At 40.3% G+C, this 17968-nt stretch overlaps 1 protein-coding gene across 1 annotated transcript in view; it reads left to right on the top strand.

Moving 5' to 3' along the window:
- Nucleotides 1-17968, top strand: part of LOC128664978 (chloride anion exchanger) — a 136452-nt gene that overhangs the window by 55342 nt on the left and 63142 nt on the right. Inside the window, exons 4-8 of the mRNA XM_053719759.1 lie at nucleotides 243-415; nucleotides 1013-1177; nucleotides 1816-1968; nucleotides 9630-9712; nucleotides 10073-10220. Of these exons, the coding sequence (XP_053575734.1) occupies nucleotides 243-415; nucleotides 1013-1177; nucleotides 1816-1968; nucleotides 9630-9712; nucleotides 10073-10220 (722 nt within the window). The remainder of the gene's footprint in view (nucleotides 1-242; nucleotides 416-1012; nucleotides 1178-1815; nucleotides 1969-9629; nucleotides 9713-10072; nucleotides 10221-17968) is intronic.

Genomic DNA, 17968 nt, shown 5'->3' with positions numbered 1-17968 from the left:
GTCGTTTTGCGGTAAGGCTAAAAAAGTGTGCGGTGACCCTAAACCTTCAAGACTCGTAAAACCAGCGGTAGTAAAAAAAGCAGCGTTAGGACCTCTTAACGCTGCTTTTTTACCCTAACGCAAAACTCGTAATCTAGCCAATAGTCTTAGCTCCAGCCTCCTTTACAGTATCTTCTTGATACATAAATATAGTGATAGTGTTGTGGATTATTTTACTAAAGGGGATCCTTCTTTTTATCCAGGCCCTTTCCCTGTTGTGAGTCTAATGGTGGGCTCTGTAGTAGCCAGTCTTGTTCCTGATAACCCAGATAGCAATGGCAACTCAACAATGATCAATTCAACAAGTGAAGACTTGATAAATCAACAACGAATTGTTGTTGCTGCATCTATATGTGTCCTTACTGGGATATTTCAGGTTTGTGTATTTCCTTCCTTAAAGGGACAGTCTACAATATAATTGTTATTGTTTTAAAAGATAGATAATCCCTTTATTACCCATTCCCCAGTTTTGCATAACCAACACAGTTATATTAATACACATTTTACCTCTTTGATTACCTTGTACCCCCTGATCATATGACTGTGACTGTTTATTATCTATTGTCTTGCATTCAGCATTGTCTTGTGCTAAATCTTAAATAACTTTCTGTGCCTGAACACAGTGTTATCTATATGACCCACGTGTACTTTTAGTCTCTTTGTGTTGAAAAGCTATTTAAAAAGCATGTGATAAGAGGCAGCCCTCAAAGGCTTAGAAATTAGCATACGAGTCTGCCTAGGTTTAGTTTCAACTAAGAATACCAAGAGAAAAAAGCAAATTTGATGATAAAAGTAAATTGGAAAGTTGATTAAAATTACATGTCCTATCTGAATAATAAAAGTTTAATTTTGACTAGACTGTCCCTTTAAAGGTATCCATGTTTCCTGCTAAATTGGTAGAAATAATGTAATTACTAATATGTAGTTATCATTTATTCATGAAACATAACTTTACAAACTATTCCATTTCCAGCTGGCAATGGGCCTTCTGCAGGTGGGCTTCATAGTCATCTACCTATCAGAATCCTTAATTAATGGTTTTACAACTGCTGCAGCTATTGAAGTTGTTGTTTCTCAGCTGAAATATGTCTTTGGAGTTCAGATCCCTTCATTTAGTGGACCTCTTTCTATATTTTATGTAAGTAATACAAAACTTCAGTTACTACTTGTTACTCAACCTTCATACATGTTTTTTGTTTCTTTACTATGTTTGCGTGTAATATTTTATATAATTCTAGAAGATTAACATCAAATTAAATATCTTACAACTGGTTGGAATAAAGACCAAAATTGAATAGAAATCAGGCATGGATAAAATGTCATCCTTAAAAGTCACATTCTACCTACCTTATGAATGAAACAATATTATTTCTCTTGAATAAAGAACAGTATTTTGAGAGTGATTTCGGAAGCACTGATGGATATGAAGGTTGGTCAGGAAATGTGCAGTAGGTTTGATAGAGTGGAGCATTATGGTGGAATTTAAAGTACGATATTGGGGCATAAGAGTAGAATGGCAGAGGTTTAAAATATGTTATCTGTACGGCAAATGCAATATCTGTATCAGCATTTAATAGACAAATTAAACATTCCTCAATGTTCCTTTTATGTTTAAATCTAAATCTTAAAATTTTATTTAATCAACATGTTATGTTGTTTTAGATAGTAAATTTTATTTAATACAAGTATGACTGTTTCATAATTTTGGGCATTAGAATATTGCACTCTCTTTTTGGTGATTGTTTTTAAATTGTATTTATCTGTTTTATTTTGCAGTCATTGAAGAGTATTTTTTCTCAGATAACCAAGACCAATATTGCTGAATTAGTTATAGCAATTATCATAATGGTTATTGTTTATGCAGTTAAAGAAATCAATGACCGTTTCAAAAAGAAAATGCCAGTTCCAATCCCCATTGAAATCATAGTGGTGAGTATTGTTGATCATCATTAATCTTCTAATGGGTTGGTATTGATTTACTGTGTGCAATCTAATGACCTATAACTTTAACACATGATTCTTCTGACTTCCAAGAAATTAATATATAATCATCCTACTACTTAAATTGATAAAGCTACTAGAGAAATAATGAGAGAAAGAGACATGGGGGTAGATTTACCAATGTCTGCCCAACATGATGCGCTGTAGCTCGTGAACTGTTTGTGCAATGCCGCCCCCTGCAGGTTTTCGGCCAATAAGCCACTAGCAGGGGGTGTCAATCAACCCGATCGAATAGGATCAGGTTGATTGCTGTACGCCGCTCAGAGGCGGCGGATTCGTAACTGCTGTTTCCGACGAGCCTGAAGGCCTAGTGCGGAAACAAGGGCCCCATAATATTATATTCAGAGCATTCTATTTCCCGCCCAGGCCTGACAGAATGCTCTTTTAGCTCCGAACTGCAGATACATAATATATTTTTTTTTACCAACGGCAGAGAAAAGGTCATGAAGGGGCTAAGCCAGGAAGCTCAGTGTAGTTGCTAGGGAGATGGATGGGGTTGGGGTTCTTCAAACCCCTTGATCTCAGCTCTCTGAACAGCTACACACCTCCAAGAACTGTTTGTGCAATGCCGCCTCCTGCAGATTTGCGGCCAATAAGCCACTAGCAGGGGGTGTCAATCAACACGATCTAATAGGATCAGGTTGATTGCTGTACGCCGCTCAGAGGCGGCCGATTCGTAACTGCTGTTTCCGGCGAGCCTGAAGGCCTAGTGCGGAAACAAGCGGGGAACCAGGGCCCCATAATATTATATTCAGAGCATTCTATTTCCCGCCCAGGCCTGACAGAATGCTCTTTTAGCTCCGAACTGCAGATACATTATATATTTTATTTTTACCAACGGCAGAGAAAAAAATATAAAAATACAATCTACAGTTTTTTCAATGTTACAAAGTATATATATATTAATGGATGTTAGGGTTCTTAAGAATGGAATAGGGCTGTGTAATCCTTCTATATTGTAATTGATTTATTTATAAATATGATAAACTTTAGTGGTTGGATCATTCATTAAACATAAACAAAGGCTAACTGTTGGTTGTTTGATTGGACAGGAAGGAGAGAGACTAGGAAGACAATTGCTGCAGTGTGTAGTCTTCCAAAATGGGCATAATATGAGAAGATGCAGGAATAAGACATTAGGTGCTGTTTAACAAGAATAAAAAATAAACAGCTTACTTGAAGAGCACCAATGAGTTTTGTGCCTGTAAATGTTAAAAGGACAATATACTCATATGCTAAATCACTTGAAACTGATGCAGTATAACTGTAAAAAGCTGACAGGAAAATATCACCTGAGCATCTCTATGTAAAAAAGGAAGATATTTTACCTCACAATCTCCTCAGCTCAGCAGAGTAAGTTCTGTGTAAAAAGTTATACTCAGCTGCTCCCAGCTGCAGGTAAAAAAATAAATGAAGAAATAAACAGCAGCAAATCAGCATCAGCAGTGCTGAGGTCATGAACTCTTTTACTGTGATCTCATGATATTTGACTTAACTCTCATGAGATTTCATTGTTACACTGAATAGGGAAATAACATGAGAGTGCACGAGGCTCATCCTTTCAGCTGTCCCGGGACAGACATACAAATATGCTGCTTAGAAATCCTTTACAATGGGATGTGGCTACTGAGGAACTTTTGAGGTAAAATATCTTTCTTTTTTACATAGAGATGTTCAGGTGATATTTTCTAGTCAGCTTTTTACAGCTATGCTGCATCACTTTCAAGTGTTTAAACATTTGGGTATTATGGCCCTTTAAGTAAAAGCTGTTTAATTTGAGACATAGCAGAATCAGATTTGCTAATGCTCATTGGTTGATGAGACAATCTATTGCTTTATTGGTGGAGACAGGCATGCCTCTGTAAACTTAACAGGAAATGTTTTACTTATTCAGGACAGTAACAATATTAACGTATGAAAGTAAATTATTACAAATTGTGCCATTAGACTGTGTAATTTTTTGGGTTTCTTACTTAACCCCTTTGATGTGCATTACGAGCCCTTTCCGCGGTGCAGATGGATTACCGTTAAAACACTGTTTTTGGTGATCTCCACACTACAGGCTGGGGATAGTTGGTGGCCTAGTGGGAGACAGGAAGTGAGGTCATGAAGGGGCTGAGCCAGGAAGCTCAGTGTAGTTGCTAGGGAGATGGATAGGGGTGGGGTTCTTCAAACCCCTTGATCTCAGCTCTCTTAACAGCTACACACCTCCAAGAACCCTCATTTGAAAGAGAATCATCTTGGTCTTGAAGCATTAATATAATGCAGATATTTAAAAAAAGTAAGAAAACACTTGGGGTAATGCTTGAGGATATTACATTATATAAATATTTAAAAAATCTGTCATGGGGGCGTGTCCAAGCCGCAGCCATGTTCAGACGCTGAGTTCAGTAGCTCCTAAGGCAACATAAACAATCTACGGATTATCTCGCTATTGCTATGCCATCCATCATAATAGCTCTGAATATTGCCTGTAAAGAAGGTTTGGAGTCAGATGATACTTCTATCTTTTGAACCCTGCTATCAATAAACCCAAACTAATCGGGCCTAGGTTACACTTCTAACATCCCCCCCCCGGTTTGACATCCAACTTGCCGGGTAAAGCTTCTTACTATTAATCCATGATGGAGGAGTATTACATAAACGCTACCATATTATTGGAGGGTCTAGAATGCAAGATCGATGGACAGTTTAATGATCTCCTAGCTACTATTAGAGATGCGCTCATGCAAGATGGCACCGGACTACGACCAAGCTCTGGAGCTGACACTATTGATCAAAGGGAGGACTCACCCATTGTGAAGCAGCTCACAGTGCCCCAGAGGGCTTCGGCACACAATACAGTGGACAGATTGGACAAGGCAATGGAACTCTGCTGCACCGACAGTTCACCACTCACCACTGAAGATCTTCCAACAACGAAGCAGGGGAACACCTACGACATGCAGCACTATCTTCCTCTAAGCCTATGTAACAACCCATGTCACTTTAAGCTAGATCCCTTACCCCTAAGCATGCACCGGGGAGGTGCGGCCAACTCCCGCGTACGAGCGCTGGGGCTTATTTACCTCTCATATGGGAAACACTTAGAGTGGGAGGCGAGTGGCTTTCTGACCAAGCTTCTGCTCTCTGACAAGGCAAACAATCTTATGGATCCACTTACAATGGCACTCTACAATACTGCATGGCAGGATCTAGTTTCTTGCGGCTTTGTTTTGCTTGATAACAGATCAGGCGTAGGCTGAAGTATAATGGGTTTTGCTTTTCCCTCTCGCTCCTAGAACCTGAGTTCCAGCCTATTTTTGACTGCCTTTCTAGTTTTCTGGTGCTCCTTACTTGTTTGGCTAGCAGGGTATAATATAGAATGGTTCCCAGTTCATACAGCTACAATGAGAATTGAACTTAAGTTACTAGGGCCGAAGCTTGCTTTCTTAACAGCTAGCAATATTGCCTTTGTTTACCTATAAAGTTACCGTACAAGTTTATTTAGCCTCCCTGATACAATATCTATGATGTATCCAGTTAAGATATGAACATGTTTAGTGTTACCTCTAATAATCCTATCTAAGAAACCTGGACTGCATGACTTGATATGCTGAGCAAACAAATATTTCTACATGTGTTAATTTACATGCTTTAATTTTAGTATGCCAGCCAGGTACCCACAAATAACCATCCCTTCTGGTTGCAATTTGTTCATAGCAGTTATTGGTATTTAGCATATGTATTACTCCCTATCTTAGTAATGTATATTCTTTCTCTCGCCTTTGCCCTAACTAAGCCCTCCCCTAATACATCTTAGATTTTGTGGAAGTGTGGTTTACCCTCCTTAACCAAAGCTTGCTGCATTTATTAATATGGGGATTATCCTCACAACATTGTGGAGTTTTATACTGTTTACTGTTATATGTGAATATTCCTAGTCTCACACAATTCAATGTACCACAGGTTTGAATATTGCCTGCAATATATACTAAATGCATTAGCAGTTAACACTACCGCCAGCCTTTCTATTAATATCCCTCCCTATTAGAACAAATAGGTTCTTTTATAACTATATGACTCACATATAATGATGGTAGATATATATATTGAGGATATATTAGCTCCCCTGTTTTGCCTAATTTATATACATAGCATTAATCCTGAACCAGGGAACCTATACATTCTATACCATATTACTCCTACTGTCGCTTGTTAACAACAACGGTTTATGGTTATTGGTGATGTTTCATTAGAAGGCTGAGATTAACTGCAAGGACCATATAATTCGACCTAGCTACATTACTCTACCTCAGGGGTCCACCATCTGTATTTTGGTTCCAAATATACTGAGGGATTTAATCCTTCCCCATTCCACATGTAACTCATCTGGGTCTATCTAATTCTTTGATATATTTAACATAGAGCATCTGTAACACCCAATTGCTTTTCTTGCCTTTACAGCCAATTCTATCAGCTGATATTCAGTTTCCAACTACATAGTGTGACCCTCAGTTAGGTAATTTTACGTACTATTACCCCCTATCATCACCATGTAACATAGAGTTGTCTATCCCTCATTATAAATTCATTTCATAGCTATCCTTTATTTTGGCAGTCCCATAGAGAGATCTCTTCTCAAGTGCTTTTAAATATATCCCCTCCCTATCCCTTATTTGAGACTTTCTGAGCCTTCCACCAAAGATAGAAGCTTGTTTATAGACTTCCATAATCCACCTTCTGATCTGGACTGTGTCATATTCACAAATTTACCAGATCATGTTATATTAACATACCCCTGGACATGCCCTCCCCTTTCCCTCAATATAAAAGCGGCTAGGGCCCGCTGTTTACCCCTTATGTTTTTCTTTTCATTCTACCACATGCTAATATTTTCCCCTATTAAAAAATGAGATTTCTTTCTACTAAGTTCATTTACATATCCATAGGGGGAGTTATACGATGACCTACAGAGAAGTACCCAGAAAATGTATAATTCACAAAATTGTCTCTTCTACCGCTTCCATGTTAAACATACAAATAGGTCCTATTTTCTATTATCTGCATTGTCTACCCTCATATTCTATGTTTTATGTACTATGTAAATCACTTGTTATTGTGAATGAACATTATTCAATTTGTTATATTTGCCAATAATCTCAATAAAAATTTTTTTTTTTTTTTTTAAAAAACCCTGTCATGTCTACAGACCCCTAATAAAGTTTGTATTCTAGTAGACTTTTCCCTCACTTAAAAAATATTTAAATTTTGTCTGTTTTGTCAGGTGATCACTGTGGTAACAGTGAATACTTTGTAAGGAAAAAAAAAGTGCTTTTATTTCTGTACTTTAAGATGGAGCCTCTCTATACTATATTATAACTCCAAACAGCTTGTATGGGCCCCTATGTCACTTGTGACAATTTAGTAAGGTGATCACAGTAACAACAGTGGCCACTGGGCCATTTTCAATATTATTTACTAAAATCTATGCAAAAATTATACATACTTTTTACAGTTTTTGACACAGCTATCTCACATGTCATGAATTATAAATATAATAATGGTATATTGTGAATCTGCAGGGCCTGCTGAAAAAAAACAATATATCATTTGTGTGGGTCACTCACTGAAATTTGGCTTACAATAGGATTTAAATGTAGGTAGCCAAAAAAGCTCAAAATTGGCTCAGCACTGGGGTGAAAAAAGGCTTAGCAGTGAAAGGGTTATGGGTTATTTGGGAGATATTTGGAAATGCACTACCGTTAGTGATGCAAAGGATATCCCTCTTGCACAGATCTATGTTAAAACTAGTATTTCCGCATAAGTTACATGCAAATTAAAGGGACATTATACTGCTGGGTACAACTACAGTAGCATAGTTACTACTCACCATTTTATTGTTTTTCCTACTGTGCCTGCAGCTCTCGTCAGGGCCATTATGTTATCATAGCGAAAACATCCATCTTTAAGCGCAAGTATTATTGAATTGTGTGACAGAAGTAGTACGCAATGACTGATGTTGCCGGCTTTATGACAAATGTACCTTACACTTTGGTTAAACTTGTCAGATAAAGAGCGGACGCTTTACACTTTTGCATTTTTTTTTTTATCAATTTAAAAGTTAAATAAAAACTATAAAAAGCCATCAGGAATAATATAGAGCAATGCAGCCACTACAACAATGTGCAGCTCCTGCTCTGTTTTGAGCATGCCAAACTAAAGTGCATAATATGGCTTGTCAAAAAGACAAAAATGTTACTGATCTGTGAAAAATACCTGAGCTTCAAGAAGGTGGGAACAAATATGAGGATGCAGGGCTTTGCCAAATCTGTAACAGTAGTAACCAGGCATCTAAACAGCTACAGACCCCCAAGACCCACCGTTGGAAAGGTAATCGCCTAACCTTTCCAACAGCGTAAGTCTTGGGAATTTAAAAAAAAAAAAAAAAAAAAAAGTTAAAAAAATGTTTTCAAAAAATAAAAAAAAGTTTAGCACCCAGGTGGGAAAGTGCTTAGCACTCAATGGCCTCTATTTAACAAAGTCTGGCGGACCTGATAAGATAGTGCGGATCAGGTCCGCCAGACCTCGCTGAATGCGGAGAGCAATACGCTCTCCATATTCAGCATTGCACCAGCAGCTCACAAGAGCTGCTGGTGCAACGCTGCCCCCTGCAGACTCGCGGCCAATGGGCTGCCAGCAGGGAGGTGTCAATCAACCCGATCGTACTTGATCGGGTTGATTTCCGGCGATGTCTGCCTGCTCAGAGCAGGCGGACAGGTTATGGAGCAGCGTCTTTGTGACCGCTGCTTCATAACTGCTGTTTCTGGAGAGTCTGAAGACTCGCCAGAAACGCGGGCCGTCAAGCTCCTTTCGGAGCTTGACAGATAGGTCCCAAAGGGTTAAAATGGCATGCTCTAGCTGAATCATGAAAGAAAAAAAATTTGGGTTTCATATCCCTTTAACGTCATTTCTGCTGAGCACAACCGCAAAATGCATCAGCTCAGGGATTAAAGGGACAGTCTACTCCAGAATTGTTATTGTTTTAAAAGATAGATAATCCCTTTATTACCCATTCCCCAGTTTTGCATAACCAACACAGTTATATTTATATACTTTTTACCTCTGTGATTATATTGTATCTAAGCCTCTGCAAACTGCCCCTTTTTTCAGTTCTTTTGACAGACTTGCAGTCTAGCTAATCAGTGCCTGCTCCCAGATAACTTCACGTGCACGAGCACAGTGTTATCTATATGAAATACGTGAACTAACACCCTCTAGTGGTGAAAAACTGTTAAAATGCCATCTGAAAGAGGTGGGCTTCAAGGTCTAAGAAATTAGCATATGAACCTCCTAGGTTAAGCTTTCAACTAAGAATACCAAGAGAACAAAGCAAAATTGGTGATAAAAGTAAATTGGAAAATTGTTAAAAATCTGAATCATGAAAGTTTATTTTGGCCTAGACTGTCCCTTTAAAACAGCATAAAACAATGCCTAATAAGATGAAAAAGTTAATGCAAAATGTTTCAGTTTATCAGCACTTAATATATAAAAAAACAAAAAAAAACAAAGATTTTATTGTTAAAATATAACTTTTGTGTGTATTTCAGACTATCATTGCTGCTGGGGTGTCATATGCATTTAATTTCAAGGTTTTATATCAAGTAAATACAGTAGGAGTAATCCAAAGAGGGTGAGTATTTATGTTGACCTTTTAAATATGTTAATTTATAATGTAGCAGGTATAATATGTACCTAGGGAACTTGTATCTTGTGTTTGCCATGAACGACAGTAGACGATCAGCGTTGACTTGTCAATCTTTTTTCCGTTCTTTTATATTTCATGCTGCATTAAATTATTTTTGTGTGCATTTGTACCGTGCTGCGCTTTCTTCATTTTTTGACTCTGCAATCAGGGTTGATTGTCTTTATTTATTATTGCACAAACAACTGCTTAAGCAGCTCTTCCCTGGTTCCCTGGTGATGTTAGCAATGTATACAATACACATATAGTCATACGCTACTGACAATAATTATTATGCTTTTTCTGCAGATACGAACCACCTATGCTGCCCAGCATTGCTGTGTTTAAAGCTTGTGTAGCCAATGCCTTTTCTATTGCAATAGTTGGGTTTGCCGTTGCATTTTCAGTTGCTAAAGTTTATGCAATCAAACATAATTATAATATTAATGGAAACCAGGTAAGTTCCATGGTTTATTACTAAGATGTTTTTTTGCCATTTTGAGATATAAGATAGTGCGAAGATTAGGTGTTCAATAAAGTTAAATAGACTTTACTAATGCCCCATGTATATCGCTACTTAAGTGATGGTAAACGTAGGAATGTAAAGTATTTCTAACGCACCTTCGGGTTTAGCTTAGTTGGTCTAGCGCAGTGTCAGGTTAGTGCGTGAACAGTAACTAATAGTTTTTTCAGCGTACCCCATAGAAGTCTATAAGGAGAAGAAGTTAGCGTGTTCCCATTCATTCACCAAAGTCCTGAAGTTAGTGCGCCTCTCTCTTTTTCGAGTTGACTTTTTGCCCTCCATAGGATTAGTGCTGAATCGTTATCAGACCTGTGCTACTTGACATGAATATTGTAGCCCACATTATATTACTGAATACACAATATATATTAACCATGGGCTTTTAATACCAGCACACAAATACAAGCAGTATGAATTGTACTACAACAATGTTAAATGGGCAGTCTAGATCAGGGGTCAGCAACCTTCGGCTCCCAGATGTTTTGGAACTACATTTCCCACGATGCTGAGACACTCTTTAGGCTATCTGAGCATCATGGGAAATGTAGTTACAAAACATCTGGGAGCCGAAGGTTGCTGACCCCTGGTCTAGATAGATAATCTATTTATTACCCATTCCATTGTTTGTCATGACCAACACAGTTATATTAATATGTTTTTTACCTCTGTGATTACCTTGTATCTAAGCCTCTGCAGACTGCCCCCTTATTTCAGTCCTTTTGACAGACTTATATTTTAACAATCAGTGCTAACTCATAAATAACTCCATGGGAGTGAGCACAATGTTATATATATGGCACATATGAACTAGCACTGTCTAGCTATGAGCAACTGTCAAAATGCACTGAGATAAGAGACGGCCTTCAAGGGCTTAGAAATAAGCATATGTCCCTGAAAGGAGTGGAATGGTCGCAACTGCGACCGGGCCCCTGGAGTACCCCCTTTAAAGGGGGGCCAGCTTCAGCAAAAAAAAAATTAAACTTTTATGCTGCCATCAGGGGGTGAAAGCTGTGACTCCAGTCAGGGGCCCTGGACTGGGAGGGGCCCTGGGCCCTGACAGTGCCAGAATGCCATTAATCCGGTGTTTTTATGCTCTTTCTAAGCTATATGGCTGGAAACTACATTTTTAGAATGCCATGTAGCAAATACCAACAAATCGAAGGTGGAGGGCGGAGCTCTCACCCAGAACTGCACAAGAGTGAGTGGGAAGAGTAAGCAGCAGGAGAGTACTATCTAAGGTTTCCATGTTAACAGCGTGGGCTGGGATGGGACAGTAGCAGCTGCTGCATTCCCTGTAAAGCATGGCAAGTACGGGGTAAGGCTCCTCCCTCCTCTAGCTTCAGAGTGTCACTGTTAGTGACTGGAGGTAGATAAGTAGCACTAGTTATGTTAGCTAAACCCTATGGTCAGTTGTTAGGGCAGACTGAGTGTGTCACTGATAGTGACTGAGGGGAGATAAGCAGCACTAATTATGTTAGCTAAAACCTATGGTCATTTGTTAGGGCAGGCTGAGAGTGTCACTGTTAGTGACTGGAGGCAGATAAGTAGCACTAGTTATGTTAGCTAAAACCTATGGTCAGTTGTTAGGGCAGGCTGAGAGTGTCACTGTTAGTGACTGGAGGCAGATAAGTAGCACTAGTTATGTTAGCTAAAACCTATGGTCAGTTGTTAGGGCAGGCTGAGAGTGTCATTGTTAGTGACTGAGGGCAGATAAGTAGCACTAGTTATGTTAGCTAAAACCTAAAGTCATTTGTTAGGGCAGGCTGAGTGTGTCACTGTTAGTGACTGGAGGTAGATAAGTAGCACTAGTTATGTTAGCTAAAACCTATGGTCAGTTGTTAGGGCAGGCTGAGAGTGTCACTGTTAGTGACTGGAGGTAGATAAGTAGCACTAGTTATGTTAGCTAAAACCTATGGTCAGTTGTTAGGGCAGGCTGAGAGTGTCACTGTTAGTGACTGGAGGTAGATAAGTAGCACTAGTTATGTTAGCTAAAACCTATGGTCAGTTGTTAGGGCAGGCTGAGTGTGTCACTGTTAGTAACTGAGGGGAGATAAGTAGCACTAGTTATGTTAGCTAAAACCTATGGTCAGTTGTTAGGGCAGGCTGAGAGTGTCACTGTTAGTGACTGGAGGTAGATAAGCAGCACTAGTTATGTTAGCTAAAACCTATGGTCAGTTGTTAGGGCAGGCTGAGGGTGTCACTGTTAGTGACTGAAGGCAGATAAGTAGCACTAGTTATGTTAGCTAAAACCTATGGTCATTTGTTAGGGCAGGCTGAGAGTGTCACTGTTAGTGACTGAGGGGAGATAAGTAGCACTAGTTATGTTAGCTAAAACCTATGGTCAGTTGTTAGGGCAGGCTGAGAGTGTCACTGTTAGTAACTGAGGGGAGATAAGCAGCACTAGTTATGTTAGCTAAAACCTATGGTCATTTGTTAGGGCAGGCTGAGAGTGTCACTGTTAGTAACTGAGGGGAGATAAGCAGCACTAGTTATGTTAGCTAAAACCTATGGTCATTTGTTAGGGCAGGCTGAGAGTGTCATTGTTAGTGACTGAAGGCAGATAAGCAGCACTAGTTATGTTAGCTAAACCCTATGGTCAGTTGTTAGGGCAGGCTGAGAGTGTCATTGTTAGTGACTGAGGGCAGATAAGTAGCACTAGTTATGTTAGCTAAAACCTATGGTCATTTGTTAGGGCAGGCTGAGTGTGTCACTGTTAGTGACTGAAGGCAGATAAGCAGCACTAGTTATGTTAGCTAAACCTATGGTCATTTGTTAGGGCAGGCTGAGTGTGTCACTGTTAGTGACTGAGGGGAGATAAGCAGCACTAGTTATGTTAGCTAAACCCTATGGTCAGTTGTTAGGGCAGGCTGAGTGTGTCACTGTTAGTGACTGAAGGCAGATAAGTAGCACTAGTTATGTTAGCTAAACCCTATGGTCAGTTGTTAGGGCAGGCTGAGAGTGTCACTGTTAGTGACTGAAGGCAGATAAGTAGCACTAGTTATGTTAGCTAAAACCTATGGTCAGTTGTTAGGGCAGGCTGAGAGTGTCACTGTTAGTGACTGAGGGGAGATAAGTAGCACTAGTTATGTTAGCTAAACCCTATGGTCAGTTGTTAGGGCAGGCTGAGAGTGTCACTGTTAGTGACTGAAGGCAGATAAGTAGCACTAGTTATGTTAGCTAAAACCTATGGTCAGTTGTTAGGGCAGGCTGAGAGTGTCATTGTTAGTGACTGAGGGGAGATAAGTAGCACTAGTTATGTTAGCTAAAACCTATGGTCATTTGTTAGGGCAGGCTGAGAGTGTCACTGTTAGTGACTGAAGGCAGATAAGTAGCACTAGTTATGTTAGCTAAAACCTATGGTCAGTTGTTAGGGCAGGCTGAGAGTGTCACTGTTAGTGACTGAAGGCAGATAAGTAGCACTAGTTATGTTAGCTAAAACCTAAAGTCATTTGTTAGGGCAGGCTGAGTGTGTCACTGTTAGTGACTGAAGGCAGATAAGTAGCACTAGTTATGTTAGCTAAAACCTATGGTCAGTTGTTAGGGCAGGCTGAGTGTGTCACTGTTAGTGACTGAGGGGAGATATGTAGCACTAGTTATGTTAGCTAAAACCTATGGTCAGTTGTTAGGGCAGGCTAAGTGTGTCACTGTTAGTGACTGAGGGGAGATAAGTAGCACTAGTTATGTTAGCTAAAACTTATGGTCAGTTGTTAGGGCAGGCTGAGAGTGTCACTGTTAGTGACTGAAGGCAGATAAGTAGCACTAGTTATGTTAGCTAAAACCTATGGTCATTTGTTAGGGCAGGCTGAGAGTGTCACTGTTAGTGACTGACGGCAGATAAGTAGCACTAGTTATGTTAGCTAAACCCTATGGTCAGTTGTTAGGGCAGGCTGAGAGTGTCACTGTTAGTGACTGAAGGCAGATAAGTAGCACTAGTTATGTTAGCTAAACCCTATGGTCAGTTGTTAGGGCAGGCTGAGTGTGTCACTGTTAGTGACTGAGGGCAGATAAGTAGCACTAGTTAAGTTAGCTAAAACCTATGGTCAGTTGTTAGGGCAGGCTGAGAGTGTCACTGTTAGTGACTGAGGGGAGATAAGTAGCACTAGTTATGTTAGCTAAAACCTAAAGTCATTTGTTAGGGCAGGCTGAGTGTGTCACTGTTAGTGACTGAGGGCAGATAAGTAGCACTAGTTATGTTAGCTAAAACCTAAAGTCATTTGTTAGGGCAGGCTGAGAGTGTCACTGTTAGTAACTGAGGGGAGATAAGCAGCACTAGTTATGTTAGCTAAAACCTATGGTCAGTTGTTAGGGCGGGCTGAGAGTGTCACTGTTAGTAACTGAGGGGAGATAAGCAGCACTAGTTATGTTAGCTAAAACCTATGGTCAGTTGTTAGGGCAGGCTGAGAGTGTCATTGTTAGTGACTGAAGGCAGATAAGCAGCACTAGTTATGTTAGCTAAAACCTATGGTCATTTGTTAGGGCAGGCTGAGTGTGTCACTGTTAGTGACTGAAGGCAGATAAGTAGCACTAGTTATGTTAGCTAAACCCTATGGTCATTTGTTAGGGCAGGCTGAGAGTGTCACTGTTAGTGACTGAGGGGAGATAAGTAGCACTAGTTATGTTAGCTAAAACCTATGGTCAGTTGTTAGGGCAGGCTGAGAGTGTCACTGTTAGTGACTGAGGGGAGATAAGCAGCACTAGTTATGTTAGCTAAAACCTATGGTCATTTGTTAGGGCAGGCTGAGTGTGTCACTGTTAGTGACTGAAGGCAGATAAGTAGCACTAGTTATGTTAGCTAAACCCTATGGTCATTTGTTAGGGCAGGCTGAGAGTGTCACTGTTAGTGACTGAGGGGAGATAAGTAGCACTAGTTATGTTAGCTAAAACCTATGGTCAGTTGTTACGGCAGGCTGAGTGTGTCACTGTTAGTGACTGAAGGCAGATAAGTAGCACTAGTTATGTTAGCCAAAACCTATGGTCATTTGTTAGGGCAGGCTGAGAGTGTCATTGTTAGTGACTGAAGGCAGATAAGTAGCACTAGTTACGTTAGCTAAAACCTATGGTAATTTGTTAGGGCAGGCTGAGTGTGTCACTGTTAGTGACTGAGGCAGATAAGCAGCACTAGTTATGTTAGCTAAAACCTATGGTCATTTGTTAGGGCAGGCTGAGAGTGTCATTGTTAGTGACTGAGGGCAGATAAGCAGCACTAATTATGTTAGCTAAAACCTATGGTCATTTGTTAGGGCAGGCTGAGTGTGTCACTGTTAGTGACTGAAGGCAGATAAGCAGCACTAGTTATGTTAGCTAAACCTATGGTCATTTGTTAGGGCAGGCTGAGAGTGTCATTGTTAGTGACTGAGGGCAGATAAGTAGCACTAGTTATGTTAGCTAAACCTATGGTCAGTTGTTAGGGCAGGCTGAGAGTGTCACTGTTAGTAACTGAGGGGAGATAAGTAGCACTAGTTATGTTAGCTAAAACCTATGGTCATTTGTTAGGGCAGGCTGAGAGTGTCACTGTTAGTGACTGAGGGCAGATAAGTAGCACTAGTTATGTTAGCTAAAACCTATGGTCATTTGTTACGGCAGGCTGAGTGTGTCACTGTTAGTGACTGAAGGCAGATAAGTAGCACTAGTTATGTTAGCTAAAACCTATGGTCATTTGTTAGGGCAGGCTGAGTGTGTCACTGTTAGTGACTGAGGGGAGATAAGTATCACTAGTTATGTTAGCTAAACCCTATGGTCAGTTGTTAGGGCAGGCTGAGAGTGTCACTGTTAGTGACTGACGGCAGATAAGTAGCACTAGTTATGTTAGCTAAAACCTATGGTCAGTTGTTAGGGCAGGCTGAGAGTGTCACTGTTAGTGACTGAAGGCAGATAAGTAGCACTAGTTATGTTAGCTAAACCCTATGGTCAGTTGTTAGGGCAGGCTGAGTGTGTCACTGTTAGTGACTGAGGGCAGATAAGTAGCACTAGTTATGTTAGCTAAAACCTATGGTCAGTTGTTAGGGCAGGCTGAGAGTGTCACTGTTAGTGACTGAGGGGAGATAAGTAGCACTAGTTATGTTAGCTAAAACCTAAAGTCATTTGTTAGGGCAGGCTGAGTGTGTCACTGTTAGTGACTGAGGGCAGATAAGTAGCACTAGTTATGTTAGCTAAAACCTAAAGTCATTTGTTAGGGCAGGCTGAGAGTGTCACTGTTAGTAACTGAGGGGAGATAAGCAGCACTAGTTATGTTAGCTAAAACCTATGGTCAGTTGTTAGGGCAGGCTGAGAGTGTCACTGTTAGTAACTGAGGGGAGATAAGCAGCACTAGTTATGTTAGCTAAAACCTATGGTCAGTTGTTAGGGCAGGCTGAGAGTGTCATTGTTAGTGACTGAAGGCAGATAAGCAGCACTAGTTATGTTAGCTAAAACCTATGGTCATTTGTTAGGGCAGGCTGAGTGTGTTACTGTTAGTGACTGGAGGCAGATAAGTAGCACTAGTTATGTTAGCTAAAACCTATGGTCAGTTGTTAGGGCAGGCTGAGAGTGTCACTGTTAGTGACTGAGGGGAGATAAGCAGCACTAGTTATGTTAGCTAAAACCTATGGTCATTTGTTAGGGCAGGCTGAGAGTGTCATTGTTAGTGACTGAAGGCAGATAAGTAGCACTAGTTATGTTAGCTAAAACCTATGGTCATTTGTTAGGGCAGGCTGAGTGTGTCACTGTTAGTGACTGAGGCAGATAAGCAGCACTAGTTATGTTAGCTAAAACCTATGGTCATTTGTTAGGGCAGGCTGAGAGTGTCATTGTTAGTGACTGAGGGCAGATAAGCAGCACTAGTTATGTTAGCTAAAACCTATGGTCATTTGTTAGGGCAGGCTGAGTGTGTCACTGTTAGTGACTGAAGGCAGATAAGCAGCACTAGTTATGTTAGCTAAACCTATGGTCATTTGTTAGGGCAGGCTGAGAGTGTCATTGTTAGTGACTGAGGGCAGATAAGTAGCACTAGTTATGTTAGCTAAACCTATGGTCAGTTGTTAGGGCAGGCTGAGAGTGTCACTGTTAGTAACTGAGGGGAGATAAGTAGCACTAGTTATGTTAGCTAAAACCTATCGTCATTTGTTAGGGCAGGCTGAGAGTGTCACTGTTAGTGACTGAGGGGAGATAAGTAGCACTAGTTATGTTAGCTAAACCCTATGGTCAGTTGTTAGGGCAGGCTGAGAGTGTCACTGTTAGTGACTGAGGGCAGATAAGTAGCACTAGTTATGTTAGCTAAAACCTATGGTCATTTGTTACGGCAGGCTGAGTGTGTCACTGTTAGTGACTGAAGGCAGATAAGTAGCACTAGTTATGTTAGCTAAAACCTATGGTCATTTGTTAGGGCAGGCTGAGTGTGTCACTGTTAGTGACTGAGGGCAGATAAGTAGCACTAGTTATGTTAGCTAAAACCTATGGTCAGTTGTTAGGGCAGGCTGAGAGTGTCATTGTTAGTGACTGACGGCAGATAAGTAGCACTAGTTATGTTAGCTAAAACCTAAAGTCATTTGTTAGGGCAGGCTGAGTGTGTCACTGTTAGTGACTGAAGGCAGATAAGTAGCACTAGTTATGTTAGCTAAAACCTATGGTCATTTGTTAGGGCAGGCTGAGTGTGTCACTGTTAGTGACTGAGGGCAGATAAGTAGCACTAGTTATGTTAGCTAAAA

This window comes from Bombina bombina, chromosome 6, assembly GCF_027579735.1.
Source record: "Bombina bombina isolate aBomBom1 chromosome 6, aBomBom1.pri, whole genome shotgun sequence".
In the NCBI taxonomy this organism is placed as follows: Eukaryota; Metazoa; Chordata; class Amphibia; order Anura; family Bombinatoridae; genus Bombina; species Bombina bombina.
This window is presented reverse-complemented; position numbering and strand designations above follow the sequence as displayed.